General features: G+C 37.4%; 1 protein-coding gene across 7 annotated transcripts in view; it reads left to right on the forward strand.

Annotated features, from left to right (window-relative positions):
- The window catches only part of NOL4 (nucleolar protein 4), a 470,394-nt gene that overhangs the window by 387,053 nt on the left and 67,916 nt on the right, over positions 1 to 15,425 (forward strand). For all 7 annotated transcript variants that reach the window (XM_068993684.1, XM_068993682.1, XM_068993685.1 and 4 more), the window contains one exon: positions 4,163 to 4,343. In XM_068993684.1, coding sequence (XP_068849785.1) covers positions 4,163 to 4,343 — 181 coding nt within the window. The remainder of the gene's footprint in view (positions 1 to 4,162; positions 4,344 to 15,425) is intronic.

The following is a 15,425-nucleotide window of genomic DNA, read 5'->3' on the forward strand; positions in this document are numbered from 1 at the left end:
AAAAAAATGATTTAAGGAAGTTGTTATTTAAATCGAAAAAGCCCAATTGCAAATAAAAGGATTTTGTAAAAAATGTCTTGAATTGTTCTAAGTGTAGATTGTTAAAAATAACTAAAGATGAATACTGAAGCAAAACCAAGATACCATGACTGAAATAAAATCTTTCTTATTCATAAACTTGATTACAATTTAATGTAATACCAGTTTAGTACTGCTTGGTTAAAACTGAAAGAATTTTCTGAGATGAAAAATATTATGCTATACGTATGAAAACTAGTGACCAAAACAGTTATATCTGCAATCAGATTTTATGACCTCGAAGGAATATTACCTTTAAATTTTCATTTCAATCATATTAACAACAGAACTCAAAATTAAGTATTAGAAACCTATAGAAAAAAGACATCTATTTTTTTAATTTGCTATTTTTGGTCTGTAACTAAATAACATAGTGTTACATTTAAGATTGCAGTTCAAAAGTGTTCATTCTCAACCCTTGTTTGTAATTATAAAATGTTATGACCATCAGGAAGAATTTGAGAGTAGATAGGTTTGCAGTGTAGTAGGTTACTTCTTGCCAGCCATGTATCTTTGTATATCAGGTGAAGGACTGTATTTTTTCTGTATTTTTCTTTAAGTCAATAGTTCTCAAGCATTTATTGTTCATAAAATTATGTCTGTGTGTGTGTGTATGTGTGTAAATATTACCACAGTTTGTCAACATAACCTGTCTGGGAACATTTTGTTCAAACTCTTGGTGAAAGCTCTCCTGCTATGACTTTGGTTTCTCAGGTTGGAAACAAAATCTATCTTCTCTGTTATTTCAGATCTTATCATTATAATATTTAGATTTTGTCAAAATATGTCTTCCATTGTTACCTTTCCTAGTGGGTTTGGCAGCATCTTTGCAAAGAGCTGTTTTCTCAGTCTTCTGTGTTGACATCTTGATCATTTGTGTGGCCAAGTGGAAACTGTGTGGGATGCTCTTAACTATATGAAATAAGTTACTGCCTGAGTGTTATTATATACATGAGTGAGTGTGTGTGTGTGTGTGTGTGTGTGTTTTGATGGCATCATAAATCACTTCTTATCATCGTAAGTAGTAAGCACATTTACATTAAGTGCAGACTGTTTTTCCTTACCAAGAAAGCAGTTTAAATTAAAGCTCTGGTTCTCTCAGATCTTTTTATGAATTTCACTGCAAATTCTTATCCACATGTGCTTAGTTCTGAAACACTTGCTATGAAGTGGAAGAAGAGACACTTTTAGAAGGTAGAGAGGTTTTCCAGCAGTTTATACATGAAATAAATTGCACTCCCTTGCGTCATCCATAATTGAAGAGCAAAGAAAATTTAGAGCAGTAACTTAAGTAAAAATGCCACTATCGTACAGACTACAAAGACCTTGTAAAGACAGGAGAAATCAAGCAACAATCTTAAAGGAAGTTCAGGTAAATTGATGCCTAAATGATATACATATTCTGCAGAGATAAACTTGTTTGAGGTCTATGCAATTTTTTTTTTACCTTAAAAAAGCTCATCACTTGTACCTAGATCATCTCAATGATGAACTAAAAGTATAATTTCATGTTAACACAAAATGCCTTTCATCTCCAATTGCTATAACAATGTAAGGTAAAGGAAAACAGAAGAAAAATATTACTGAATCAAGCAGAAAACTTTTTGCCATTTGCTGATAATATTTATAGGCAGAGAAAAGTTAATGAAAATATGCAGCATATTTAACAGATAGTAAAGAGTATAAAATCTAAGAAAAATTTAAGTTCTTGGGAGATATAAACACAATGTTTTTGAAACCTATTGTCAAAAGTTTAGTAGAATCAGGCAAATTTAATTAAAAAAAAACATGTCTATATAAGATACATGTGTAAAGGATTCCTTTGGCATTTGAAGTGACTTAGGAATTCAGCCTATATTGTCCACATACCAGATCAAGTTCAGCAAACTCAAGTTTGTCCTGTCCAGTTTATATAGGTAGAATACAAAGGATATGGGCCAATCTTCCCAAGCAGTGTGTGAATGAGAGGGTCACGAGCAAGCAATGCCTACTCTTCTAAATAATTTCCAGTCTTGCCCTCCATCTATTAGTAATTATCTGTCCTAGTCTAAGCCCAATTTTTCAAATTTGAATTGCAAACTTATATTTATAAAGCAAATATCTATTGATAAGACCAGACCCTATTTAGAGAAGTCACCATAACTGTTTCATCTGTTGTATATTTTTAATCAAAAGAAATCTGAATCAAAACAATTCTGCATTGTCTCATACAATGCTGGCAATGCTGGTGGTCATTTCATTGTGTTGATGCATCACTTTTATGGAATTTTTAAGAAAATTTGAACTATGTCCTATAAAATCTGGGACAGGATTTTTCAGGTTTCTGATGAATAAAATGTGTTTTATTGCCTAGATATTTAGTCTTGTAGGATATTAATTTATTCCTTTTTTAAAAAATAATCTTCATAGCAACCTAGGGGGCAAGCTGTCAGCTTTGAAAACTTCAGGAGCTAATGATTATTAAAAGTTGCTTATAAAGATAAAATGTGACTCCAGGGGATATTTATTTTTTTATGTCATTAGAATCTATGCTTCTTTGAAACCAATAATAGTAATCACTCATGTGAAAAACATGAATTAACTTTATATTAAACTTTTGCCCAAAATACACTGCTGAACAGATTCTATTGGGATTTTGATACTTTATATTTCTCAACATATAGTGGACTACCAAAACATTAATAGTGAAAATCTATGTTTGAATACAAATGACTCCCTACAAGGCCTATTTTGATTATTCATGGAATTAATTATCTGCCTGCTCAGTGCAGTTTCTGTGGCTTGGAATAACAGTTAATATTGAAAAGACTGAGGCACACTTAAAAAGTAGCACGTTTAATAATTCAAACTAATTTCATCACACAAAGAATTAGAGAGAAAATATTGTGGGAGACAATGCCTTCTTCCTTCTCCCTTTCTTATCATCTTTAAGAAACCCTTCTCCAATAGGTGTATTTTATTGTCATTTTCCAAACCCAGAAAAATAAATTGGGAATGTTTCATAGGAGCCACTAATTTTTTTAAACTAGAAACTCCAATTTTATTACGTTGCCCAAGCTGTTTTCAACCAGGAAACTAGGAAGTTACCCTAATGGTGGAATTGTTTGAAGCTAGCCTCTTCTCAGTTAAAGTGAAAGTCACTCAGTCATGTCTGACTCTTTGTGACCCCATGGACTGTACAGTCCGTGGAATTCTCCAGGCAAGAATACTGGAGTGGGTAGCCGTTCCCTTCTCCAGGGGAATCTTCCCAACCCAAGGATCAAACCCAGGTTCTCTTACATTGCAGACCTATTTGCCAGCTCAGCCACCAGGGAAGCCCAGCCTCTTCTCTAGAACCTCAAAGTTGCTTTGAAGTATAGAATATTTTGCCTTCTTTCCAAGCTGCAATGGCTACATATCTCTACAGAAAAAATACTGCACAGCCCAGTGGTTTTCACTGTCCCAACAATTTCCAGTATTGTCAGCCATATGCACATTTTTATGCAAGGGATTCCCCAGAACCATTCCCCGAATTCTGCATGACTGAATCACCTAATGAACAACTCCCGACCTCTCCTTCTCCCAGGCCCTTGCAACCACCATTCTACTTTGTTTCTGTGTGCTTGGCTAATTTATCTAAAATAAAGGGAGTTATGCAATGTTTATCTTTTGGTGATAGGCTTATTTCACTTAGCATTATATCCTCAAGATTCATTCATGTGGTAGGCTATGACAGGGTTTTCTTCTTTTCTTGAGACTGAATAATATTGCATTGTATTTATACACCATAATTTTTAGCTATTCATCTGTCAGTGGACATTTAGGCTACTTCCTTCTCTTTGCTATTGTGAACAACTCTCTTCATGTAAGTTTAAATTCAGTTGGAAATTGTAAGTTGCTCCATCTCCAATCTGTCTCACATTGTTACTTTGCTTTCCTTTTTTTAGTTTTCAGCAAAGTTGTTGAAAATGCACATATGTACTGATTTAATGTGGACTGTATTTTTCTTGTTCAGTGCAGACACGTAGATAACAATAAGATAGTCCTGTTCGAGATGAAATAGTGTGGTGATTTGATACATAATGAAATGCTATTGTCATTGCAGGATGAGTCTGCTCCAACAGACAAACAGTGTAAACCGGAGGCAGCCCAGGGCACTTACTCAACCTCAGCTGTTTCAGGCTCCCAGGAGGTGTTGTACATCAACGGAAATGGGACCTACAGTTACCATAGTTACCGAGGGCTTGGAGGGGGCCTGCTAAATCTGAATGATGCATCTAGTAGTGGTGAGTCTTTATTACATATTATGTTTTTCTGTCAATTTGTGGGCATTAAATTCCCTAAACTTGAGAGGGAAAAATGGAACAAAATGTTATAAGCAATAGTCAGTGCCAGTCTGCTGAAAACAAGACCATTTAACACATAATGTCTACCTGCCTACAAGGACATCTCCCTATTCCATTGCTGATTTTCTATATATATATATATGTAGCAGCACTATTAAGCAACTGAACAATTGGTGTTTTAAACTCAAAAATCTCATCTAGAGAAATAGCAGTTGTTTTGTTTTTGTTTTTTTTTAACCAAATAGTCACACATTCTTTCTGTGAAGCTGTAATGTACTATTCGTCAAAAATAATGACACATTTTCTCAATGTTCAAAGAGGTTTTTAATTTGGAAAATTTGAGGTACGGCGAACTTTATTGATTTATTGAAACACTCACAGTTGTTTTAAGTAAGAAGATACAAACTGAAACAACACATAGAAACAAACCATGGATCTCTAGCCAAAAGCTTGTCAATGACAATGGTGGGTTCCACCAGCAGTGGTAAAATTTTAGGAATTTCTTGAGCTTATATACCAGAATTAATTCCATATGTGTAATATAAAGTCATACATCTATTAGGAATAATATACATGGGTGAATTTCCTATTACTGGGTTGTAGGAAAAGTTTTCCTAAACTATACTTAAAATCCAGGGAAAAATATGTTCTATCATATGTACACATACAACAAAATACATAAAGTAAAAATTAAATGATAAACTGTAAAATTACTAGCTACCAATACTACAAAGAGTTAATAGGCCAATACATGAAGGTCTTCTAAAAAGAAAGGAATACTCAAACTACATATTCAATAAATAAGGCTATAAATATTAACATGCAATTCTCATAGAAAGCAATGCAAATGACCTTAAATCCAGGTATAGCTACTCAAAGTCACTCACTTCTAGTAAGAGAAATGCAGCTTCTATCTGTCAGATTAACGAAAGTCCAAATACTTACCGAATATTTCTTTGACTAGGCTGTGGGAAATGAGTATATTTGCCTATAGAAATGCAAGAAACTTGGAATAAACTTGACAATATCTAACAAAATTGAATACTCATTTGCCATTTGACCCAGCAATTTCTTTAGGAATCTCTTGTTAGCAGTTTACTCGAAGACACACCGGCAAAAACACAAGACATGTGCACTTGGCTATTTATTTGTTGCAGTGTTATTTATAAATGCACAAAAAAAGCTTACCAATAAAAATGCCCATCAAGAGATGGCTAGTCAATTCAGTTATACTGCATCCACATAAGAAAGTAACCTGAAGTTATAAAAAGTAAAGAAAAATAGCTTTATATACTCTCAATAATGAAAAATATTTATAGTATGCTGCTGCTGCTGCTGCCAAGTCGCTTCAGTACTGTCCGACTCTGTGCGACCCCATAGAAGGCAGGCTACCAGGCAACCCCGTCCCTGGTATTCTCCAGGCAAGAACACTGGAGTGGGTTGCCATTTCCTTCTCCAATGCATGAAAGTGAAAAGTGAAAGTGAAGTTGCTCAGTCGTGTTGAACTCTTAGTGACCCCATGGACTGCAGCCTACCAGGCTCCTCCGTCCATGAGAGTTTCCAGGCGAGAGTACTGGAGTGGGGTGCCATTGCCTTCTCCATATAGTATGCTAACATTCATTAAAGAATATATATAGAGAGAGACTGGAATGGAAAACAAACAGAATGAAGAAAGGACTATAAGCCAGAATTATTCTCTGATTACAGTTGGTTGTGGGTTTTTCTTTTACTTTTTTTGTGCTAACTTTGAATATTGTATTTTGTATTGGGGTATAGCCAATTAACAATGTTGTGGTAGTTTCAGGTGAACAATGAGGGGACTCAGCCATACATATACATGGAAGAGAATGGATACATGTATTTGTATGAATGAGTACACTTGGTTTTTATACTTTGTTTTTTAAATTTAACTGAAACAATTTACATAATTATGGAACAGTCTGATCTGAAGAATCCCTAGTATTGAAAGAAAAATTATGCAAATGAACTTTATCTGTTTAATAAGTGGTTGACATAACCCCATAGAGAGGAACTTTTCCGAGTGATCTCAACAGTCATAATTTGATGCCACAGTGTGAAAGCTTATGATAAAACCTTAAACTATTTTCAGTAATCATATAATTATGTTGGAACTGTTGCTGTGTATTATAGTTAAGAACAAATTTGTAATTATGTTGGTGTCAGTGAAAGATGGAATTTACAGCAGCGGGCAAAGTAGATACAGATGTGAAATCAATAAATTGAAGCAAAAACTCCATAATTTTGTAGTTGAATCAGTAGTATAACTGAGAGTTCAGTGTAGTTTGGTTTTAAAAGAAAAACATGCTTCTTATCTTTTCTGCTGAAAAATGTGTGGAAACAAACACCAGTTTGAAATTTTGAACTTAGGCTTGGTGAGTTTTTAATATATTGGGGAGGTAATTGTATTGTTATAATACTAGCAAATGGGTATATACTCTAGAAAATTACCTATCTTTACAATGCTAGAAATATGCTCCCAGTGTCTCCTGGAATGATTCTGCTGGAAGGCTGGGGCTCTTTGGTCTGCCTTAGAATTAAAAGTCCTCTAAGGACAGAGTCACTGAACATTAGTCCGTATCAACTGACCTCCAGCTCAAAAGAGTGGTACCTGAAGTGGAAGAGAAAAAAAGCAGCTTATTTTGAGGGGGAGGGTGGTTTCAAGTGTATATTCATCTTTTCAAAATCCAACTAGTGAGTCTTCTTAGCTGTTTTCAATGTTTATTTTTATTTGAACAACAAATCAGCAGGAAAGGGGAAGTCTAAGACCAGAAATGGAAAACATAAACAAAAGGTAAGGCTTCTTTTAGCCTATAAAGCTAGAAACAGTAACACTTCTTTTTAAATATTTTACATAGCAAGTAAAAATTGATAGGTAGCTCAGAACTTAACCACCAAATCAAAAAATCAGCAGGGGAGAGTAGAGTCACTAAAAGTAATAATGACATGATTTTTTGTCTTCTAGATTTAAAAAGATTATTCATTTATGAAATTAATTTATTGAACATTAATTAATAACACTAACTACCACTTCTGAATCATTATTGTGTTTCCATGTAGTCTCTGTTTAATCCTTATACAATCCTATGAGATATATTCTGCAATTTGGGGGAAATTTTTTATAAAACTGAACTTGCCCCCACTTGAAAAAATCATGCCTATGTACCACTTCCTTTTTTTCTAATGTGATTGAAACCTATTTTGTGAGGCTCAGAGAAGATGAGTGACTTGCCCCAAATCCTTCCTTAGGGAAGGGAAGGGGCCAGAATTTGACAATCATTCTGACATCAGAGGCCACATTGTAAACCACTAAGCTGGCAATCTGTAATGGAATATAATGGAAGCAAGGAAGGAAGGAAGTGACAGCCCCTGGTAAATACTAATCTACTTTCTCTGGAAACTCTCCCAGCCTGGAAATTTCATACAAATGAATGAATCAGTCATACAATATGTGGTCTTCTGTGTCTGGCTTCTTTCACTTAGTTGCTGTTTTCAAGGTACATCTATGTTAGAGCATGTATCAATGCTTCATTTTTTACTGCCAAATGATGTTCCATTCTGTGGATATGTCATATTTTGTTTAGCAATATCAATTGTTTAGTTCAGGTGATGGGCACTTGGTGTTTTCCACTTTGGGGTTACTGTGAATAATGCTGTTATACACATTTACATAAAACGTTGTATATATATGTCATCAGTTATTTGGGGGAATACCTGAGAGTGGAATTTCTGGTACATACACGTGGTCCATGTTTAACATTTTAAAGAAAATACAGACTGAAAATGGGCTCTTTCAATTTTTAGAATGTCTCTCAACAAGTCTTACAGTATTTACAAACTTTGCACCTGTTTCATTAATTCTATTGCTAAGTATTCCCCTTTGTGATGCTATTATAGAAGGCATGTTTTCCTTAAAACATTATTTTATATTTTTTCTATTATTTTGGAATAGTCTGTGAAGTAGTGATATTAATTCTTTAAGTATGTGATAGAATTTGATGATATCTGTGCCTGGGCTTTTCTGGAAGGATTTTGTTTCCTAAATCAATCTCTATTCACTTGTTAGAGGGCTACTTATATTGTCTCTTTATTCTTTAAACTGCAGTTAGGTGGTTTGTATATTTCCAGGAGTTGATCCATTCACCAGAATTACCTAATTTATTGATACAAGTGTTCATAGTCTCCTTTCACAAACCTTTTCATTTTTGTAAGGTCAGTAGTGATGCTGCTAATGTCATTTCTGATTCAAGTTGTCTAAGTGTTCTCTTTCTTCTTGATGATTCTTAGTAAAGGTTTTGTCAGTTTTCTTGATCGTTTCAAAGAACAAGCATTTTTCACTGATTTTCTTTACGGCTTTTCTATTCTCTATTTCACTGATTTCTACTCTGCTATTTATTGTTTCCTTCACTTTGCTTACATTAAATTTAGTTTGCTTTTTGTTTCCAATGTCTTAACCTGAAAAGTTAAGACATTTATTTGAAGTCTTTTTTTTTAATCTTTTTGTATATAGGTATTTGAAAGTGAAAGTCGCTCAGTTGTGTCTGACTCTTTGCGATCCCATGAACTGTAGCCTGCCCAGTTCCTCTGTCCGTGGAATTCTCCAGGCAAGAGTACTGGAATGGGTTACAGCTATAAATTGCCTTCTAGGCACTGTGTTACCTGTATTATAAAAGTTTTGGTATGTTGTGTTTTTGCTTTCATTCACCTCAAGTTCATTTAGTTCAGTTGCTCAGTCGTGTCCGACTCTCTGCGACCCCATGAATCGCAGCACGCCAGGCCTCCCTGTCCATCACCAACTCCCGGAGTTCACTCAGACTCACGTCCATCAAGTCCGTGATGCCATCCAGCTATCTCATCCTGGGTCGTCCCCTTCTCCTCCTGCCCCAATCTCTCCCAGCATCAGAGTCTTTTCCAATGAGTCAATTCTTCACATGAGGTGTCCAAAGTACTGGAGCTTCAGCTTTAGCATCATTCCTTCCAAAGAAATCCCAGGTTGATCTCCTTCAGAATGGACTGGTTGGATCTCCTTGCAGTCCAAGGGACCCTCAAGAGTCTTCTCCAACAAAGTATCTTGTAATTTCCTTTATCATTTTTTCGATTCATTGATTATTTACACATATGTTGTTTAATTGCCACATAATTGTGAATTTCCCAAATTTCTTTCTGTCAATGACTTTGAAAATTTTCAGTCCTTTTAAGTTTATTGAAGCTTGCTTAATGATCCAGATTATGGTCTATCCTAGAGAATGTTCCATATGTTCCTGAGAAGTATGTATATTCTAACGCTGGTAGTAGGATGTTTTGTAAATACGTAGTAGGCCTAGCTGGGTTACAGTGTTGAAGTCTTCTATATTCTTGTTGACCATCTGCCTAGTTTTTATATCCATTATTGAAAAAATTGGTATTGAGATCTCCAACTCCTGTCATTGAATTATTTACTTCTGCCTTCAATTCTGCCAGTCCTGTCTCATTCACTTGTCACTCAGTCATTATGTACGTATACTGTTTATACTGCTTTCCAGGTGGCTCAGTGGTAAATTCTGCCTGCCAATGCAGGAGACATGGGTTGGATCTCTGGGTGGGGAAGAAGGAGAAGGAAATGGCAACCCACTCCACTATTCTTGCCTGGGAAATCCCATGGTCAGAGGAGGCTGGCAGGCTACAGTCCATAGGGTCTCAGAGAGTCGGACACAACTCACACACACACACACACACACACACACACACACACTCAGACGTTGTTTATATTATTATATCTTCCTGAAAGACTGATGCTTTATTACTGTAAAATATTCCTCTTTTTATCTAAAAACTTTATAAAAGTCTATTTTGCCTAATATTAATTACTGATGTAATATCAGGAAAAGAGAATGATAACTTAGATTATTGTGGTGATACTAAAAATGAAGAGAAGTGGCCAAAACTTTGGGCATGGAAATGACATATAGAAGAATATAGAAAAAACGTTTACCTCTACTCAAACACAACCAAAATAATTTATCTTTACTCCCTAGGTGGCAAAATAATTGTGGGAGCCCAATGCCAAATGAAAATGTGGGGCCTCGTATTTAAGAATGAAGAATTTCAAGATGGTAACAGCAGAGCATTAAACAAAGCATGAGACACTTTGGAGCACAATCCTGTGGGACGATATATTTCCTGTCCCATTTTATTCCTTTGATTTATTCAGCAAGTTGGAGGAAGCATCATGTTTTCATAAAAAAGGCAGGGAGCTACTGGTAAAGAGAAAGATACTATATACAGTGAGGGAAAAGATTCAAGACACAAGTGAGAATATTTTTGGAGAGTTTTTTTGAGAAGAGAGAACTTTGAAGGAACTGCCAATCAAGAGTAAAACTTGAGAGGGAAATTAAAGGGAAAAATGCTGCTATGGGTTATTAATTAGTAGGACTCCAAAAGTTTTCTTGCCTTTCTACTCATTCTCCACAGAGAAATCAGGGTAATCTTTAAGGAAAGGAAAACCTGATCACATCACTTCAATATCTAAAACCCTTCTATAGGCTCTCGTTGTTCTTAGAAAAATGATATTAGCTAGCTCTTCATGCCTCCGGATCTTCTCTCCTGAAGTTTTCTTTGATCATTTTTTACTCCCACATTTCTCATTTATTGCTCATTTTTAAAATCCTGAACTCTGCAGGTCTAGATCAGGTACAATCATAATTCTAATAGCATCCTGAATTCATCCCTTGAAGCATGTACCACAGAGCCCGTAAACATGTACATACATGTGTAATCACAATATGCTGTTATTAAATCCCCAGTTGTATTGTTCAGTGATGGTCAAAAGCCACATAGGAAATCTGGTATAGGTTCCAGGTATGCAGCCATACAAGCAAGCAGTTCTTCTCAGTTCAGTTCAGTTGCTCAGTTGTGTTCAACTCTTTGAAGCCCCAGGGACACTTTTCATAGAAAGCAGTTTTATTAGAAAATGATTTCCATAAATTTGCCACTTGAATATAGATACCATGGTGCTATGATGAGGTTATCAGTTCAGTTCAGTGCTCAGTCGTGTCTGACTCTTGGCAACCCCATGGACTCAGCACGCCAGGCCTCAACTCCCATGCCGTCAACTCCTGGAACTTGCTCAAACTGATGTCCATTGAGTCAGTGATGCCATCCAACTGTTTCATCCTCTGTCGTCCTCTTCTCCTCCCGCCTTCAATCATTCCCAGCATCAGGGTCTTTTCAAATGAGTCAGTTCTTTGCATCAGGTGGCTAAAGAATTGGAGCTTCAGCATCAGCCCTTACAACGAATATTCAGGACTGATTTCCTTTAGAATTGACTGGTTGGATCTCCTTGCAGTACAAGGAACTCTCAAGAGTCTTCTCCAACACCCCAGTTCAAAAGCATCAATCCTTCTGCACTCAGCTTTCTTTATGGTCCGACTCTCACATCCATACATGGCTACTGGAAAAACCATAGCTTTGACTAGATGGACCTTTGTTGGCGAAGTAATGCCTCTGCTTTTTAATATGCTGTCTAGGTGGGTCATAACTTTTCTTCCAAGGAGCAAGCGTCTTTTCATTTCAGGGATGCAGTCACCATCTGCAGTGACTTTGGAGCCCAAGAAAATAAAGTCTGTCACTATTTCCATTGCTTCCCCATTTATTTGCCATGAGGTGATGGGACCAGATGCCATGATCTTCATTTCTTTTGCATGCTGAGTTTTAAACCAGTTTTTTCACTCTCCTCTTTCACTTTCATGAAGAGGCTCTTTAGTTCCTGTTTTCTTTCTGCCATAAGGATGGTGTCATCTGCATATCTGTGGTTTCTGATATTTCTCCTGGCAATCTTGATTCCAGTTTGTGCTTCAAATAGCCTGGCATCTTTCAAGATGTACCCTGCATATAAGTTAAATAGTCAGGGTGACAATATACAGCCTTTCTCAATTTGCAACCAGCCTGTTGTTCCATGTCCAGTTCTAACTGTTGCTTCTTGACCTGCATACAGATTTCTCAGGAGGCAGGTAAGGTGGTCTAGTATTCCCATCTCTTCAAGAATTTTCCAATTCGTTGTGATCTCCTGCAGTCCATGGAGTTGTGAAGAGTCGGACACGACTGAGCAACTTCACTTTCATGCACTGGAGAAGGAAATGGCAACCCACTCCAGTATTCTTGCCTGGAGAATCCCAGGGATGGGGGAGCCTGATGGGCTGCCATCTATGGGGTCACACAGAGTTGGACATGACTGAAGCAACTTAGCAGCAGCAGCAGCACACAGACAAAGGCTTTGGCTTAGTCAATAAAGCAGAAGTATATATTTTTCTGGAAGTCCCTTGCTTTTTCTATGTTTGAAATTTTATCTCTGGTTCCTTTGCCTTTTCTAAATCCAGCTTGAATGACTAACTTGTCTTTAAGTCTCCCCACAAAAAAGCTTCACCACCATAGAATGATAAAATCTAAATATACTTGAGAAATAATTTGATAACCACCTCCTTATTATTTAGGAGCCATGCTGTGTGGGGCCACCCAAGACGGGCGGGTCATGGTGGAGAGGCTTGACAGAATGTGGTCCACTGGAGAAGGGAATGGCAAACCACTTCAATATTCTTGCCTTGAGAACACCATGAACAGTATGAAAAGGCAAAATGATAGGATACTGAAAGAGGAATTCCCCAGGTTGGTAGGTGCCCAATATGCTACTGGAGATCAGTAGAGAAATAACGCCAGAAAGAATAAAGGGATGGAGCCAAAGCAAAAACAATACCCAGTTGTGGGTGTGACTGGCAATAGAAGCAAGGTCCAATGCTATAAAGAGCAATATTGCATAGGAACCTGGAATGTCAGGTCCATGAATCAAGGCAAATTGGAAGTGGTCAAACAAGAGATGGCAAGAGTGAACGTCGACATTCTAGGAATCAGCGAACTAAAATGGACTGGAATAGGTGAATTTAACTCAGATGACCATTGTATCTACTACTGTGGGCAGGAGTCCCTTAGAAGAAATGGAGTAGCCATCATGGTCAACAAAAGAGTCCAAAAATGTAGTACTTGGATGCAATCTCAAAAACGACAGAATGATCTCTGTTCGTCTCCAAGGCAAACCATTCAATATCACAGTAATCCAAATCTATGCCCCAACCAGTAACACTGAAGAAGCTGAAGTTGAATGGTTCTATGAAGACCTACAAGACCTTTTAGAACTAACACCCAAAAAAGATGTCCTTTTCATTATAGGGGACTGGAATTCAAAAGTAGGAAGTCAAGAAACACCTGGAGTAACAGGCAAATTTGGCCTTGGAAGGCAGAATGAAGCAGGGCAAAGACTAATAGAGTTTTGCCAAGGGAACACACTGGCCATAGCAAACACCATCTTCCAACAAAACAAGAGAAGACTCTACACATGGACATCACCACATGGTTGACACCGAAATCAGATTGATTATATTCTTTGCAGCCAAAGATGGAGAAGCTCTATACAGTCAGCAAAAACAAGACTGGGAGCTGACTGTGGCTCAGATAATGAACTCCTAATTGCCAAATTCAGACTGAAATTGAAGAAAGTGGGGAAAACCACTAGACCATTCAGGTATGACCCAAATCAAATCCCTTATGATTATACAGTGGAAGTGAGAAATAGATTCAAGGGACTAGATCTGATAGAGTGCCTGATGAACTATGGACAGAGGTTTGTGACATTGTACAGGAGACAGGAATCAAGACCATCCCCATGGAAAAGAAATGCAAAAAAGCAAAATAGTTGTCTGGGGAGGCCTTACAAATAGCTGTGAAAAGAAGAGAAGCGAAAAGCAAAGGAGAAAAGGACAGATATAAGCATCTGAATGCAGAGTTCCAAAGAATAGCAAGGAGAGATAAGAAAGCCTTCCTCAGTGATCAATGCAAAGAAATAGAGGAAAACAACAGAATAGGAAAGACTAGAGATCTCTTCAAGAAAATTAGAGATACCAAGGAAAAATTTCTTGCAAAGATGGACACAGTAAAGGACAGAAATGGTATGGACCTAACAGAAGCAGAAGATATTAAGAAGAGGTGGCAAGAATACAGAGAAGAACTGTACAAAAAAGATCTTCATGATCAAGATAATCACGATGGTGTGATCACTCACCTAGAGGGAGACATCCTGGAATGTGAAGTCAAGTGGGCCTTAGAAAGCATCACTACAAACACAGCTAGTGGAGGTGATGGAATTCCAGTTGAGCTATTTCAAATCCTGAAAGATGATGCTGTGAAAGTGCTGCACTTAATATGCCAGCAAGTTTGGAAAACTCAGCAGTGGCCACAGGACTGGGAAAGGTGAGTTTTCATTCCAATCCCAAAGAAAGGCAATGCCAAAGAATGCTCAAACTACTGCACTTTGGCACTCATCTCACACACTAGTAAAGTAATGCTCAAAATTCTTCAAGCCAGGCTTCAGCAATATGTGAACCGTGAACTTCCAGATGTTCAAGCTGGTTTTAGAAAGCCAGAGGAACCAGAGATCAAATTGCCAACATCCGCTGGACCATGGAAAAAGCAAGAGAGTTCCAGAAAAATATCTGTTTCTGCTTTATTGACTATGCCAAAGCCTTTGACTGTGTGGATCACAATAAACGGTGGAAAATTCTGAACAAGATGGGAATACCAGACCACCTGACCTGCCTCTTGAGAAACCTGTATGCAGGTCAGGAAGCAACAGTTAGAACTGGACATAGGGCAACAGCTGCTGCTGCTGCTGCTAAGTCGCTTCAGTCATGTCCGACTCTGTGCGACCCCATAGAAGGCAGCCCACCAGGCTCCCCCGTCCCTGGGATTCTCCAGGCAAGAACACTGGAGTGGGTTGCCATTTCCTTCTCCAATGCATGAAAGTGAAAAGAGACAGTGAAGTCGCTTAGTTGTGTCTGACTCTTAGCGACCCCATGGACTGCTGCCTACCAGGCTCTTCCATCCATGGGATTTTCCAGGCAAGATTACTGGAGTGGAGTGCCATTGCCTTCTCTGATAGAGCAACAGACTGGTTCCAAATAGGAAAAGGAGTACGTCAAG

The sequence above is a fragment of the Capricornis sumatraensis genome, chromosome 21 (genome assembly GCF_032405125.1).
Source record: "Capricornis sumatraensis isolate serow.1 chromosome 21, serow.2, whole genome shotgun sequence".
Taxonomy (NCBI): domain Eukaryota; kingdom Metazoa; phylum Chordata; class Mammalia; order Artiodactyla; family Bovidae; genus Capricornis; species Capricornis sumatraensis.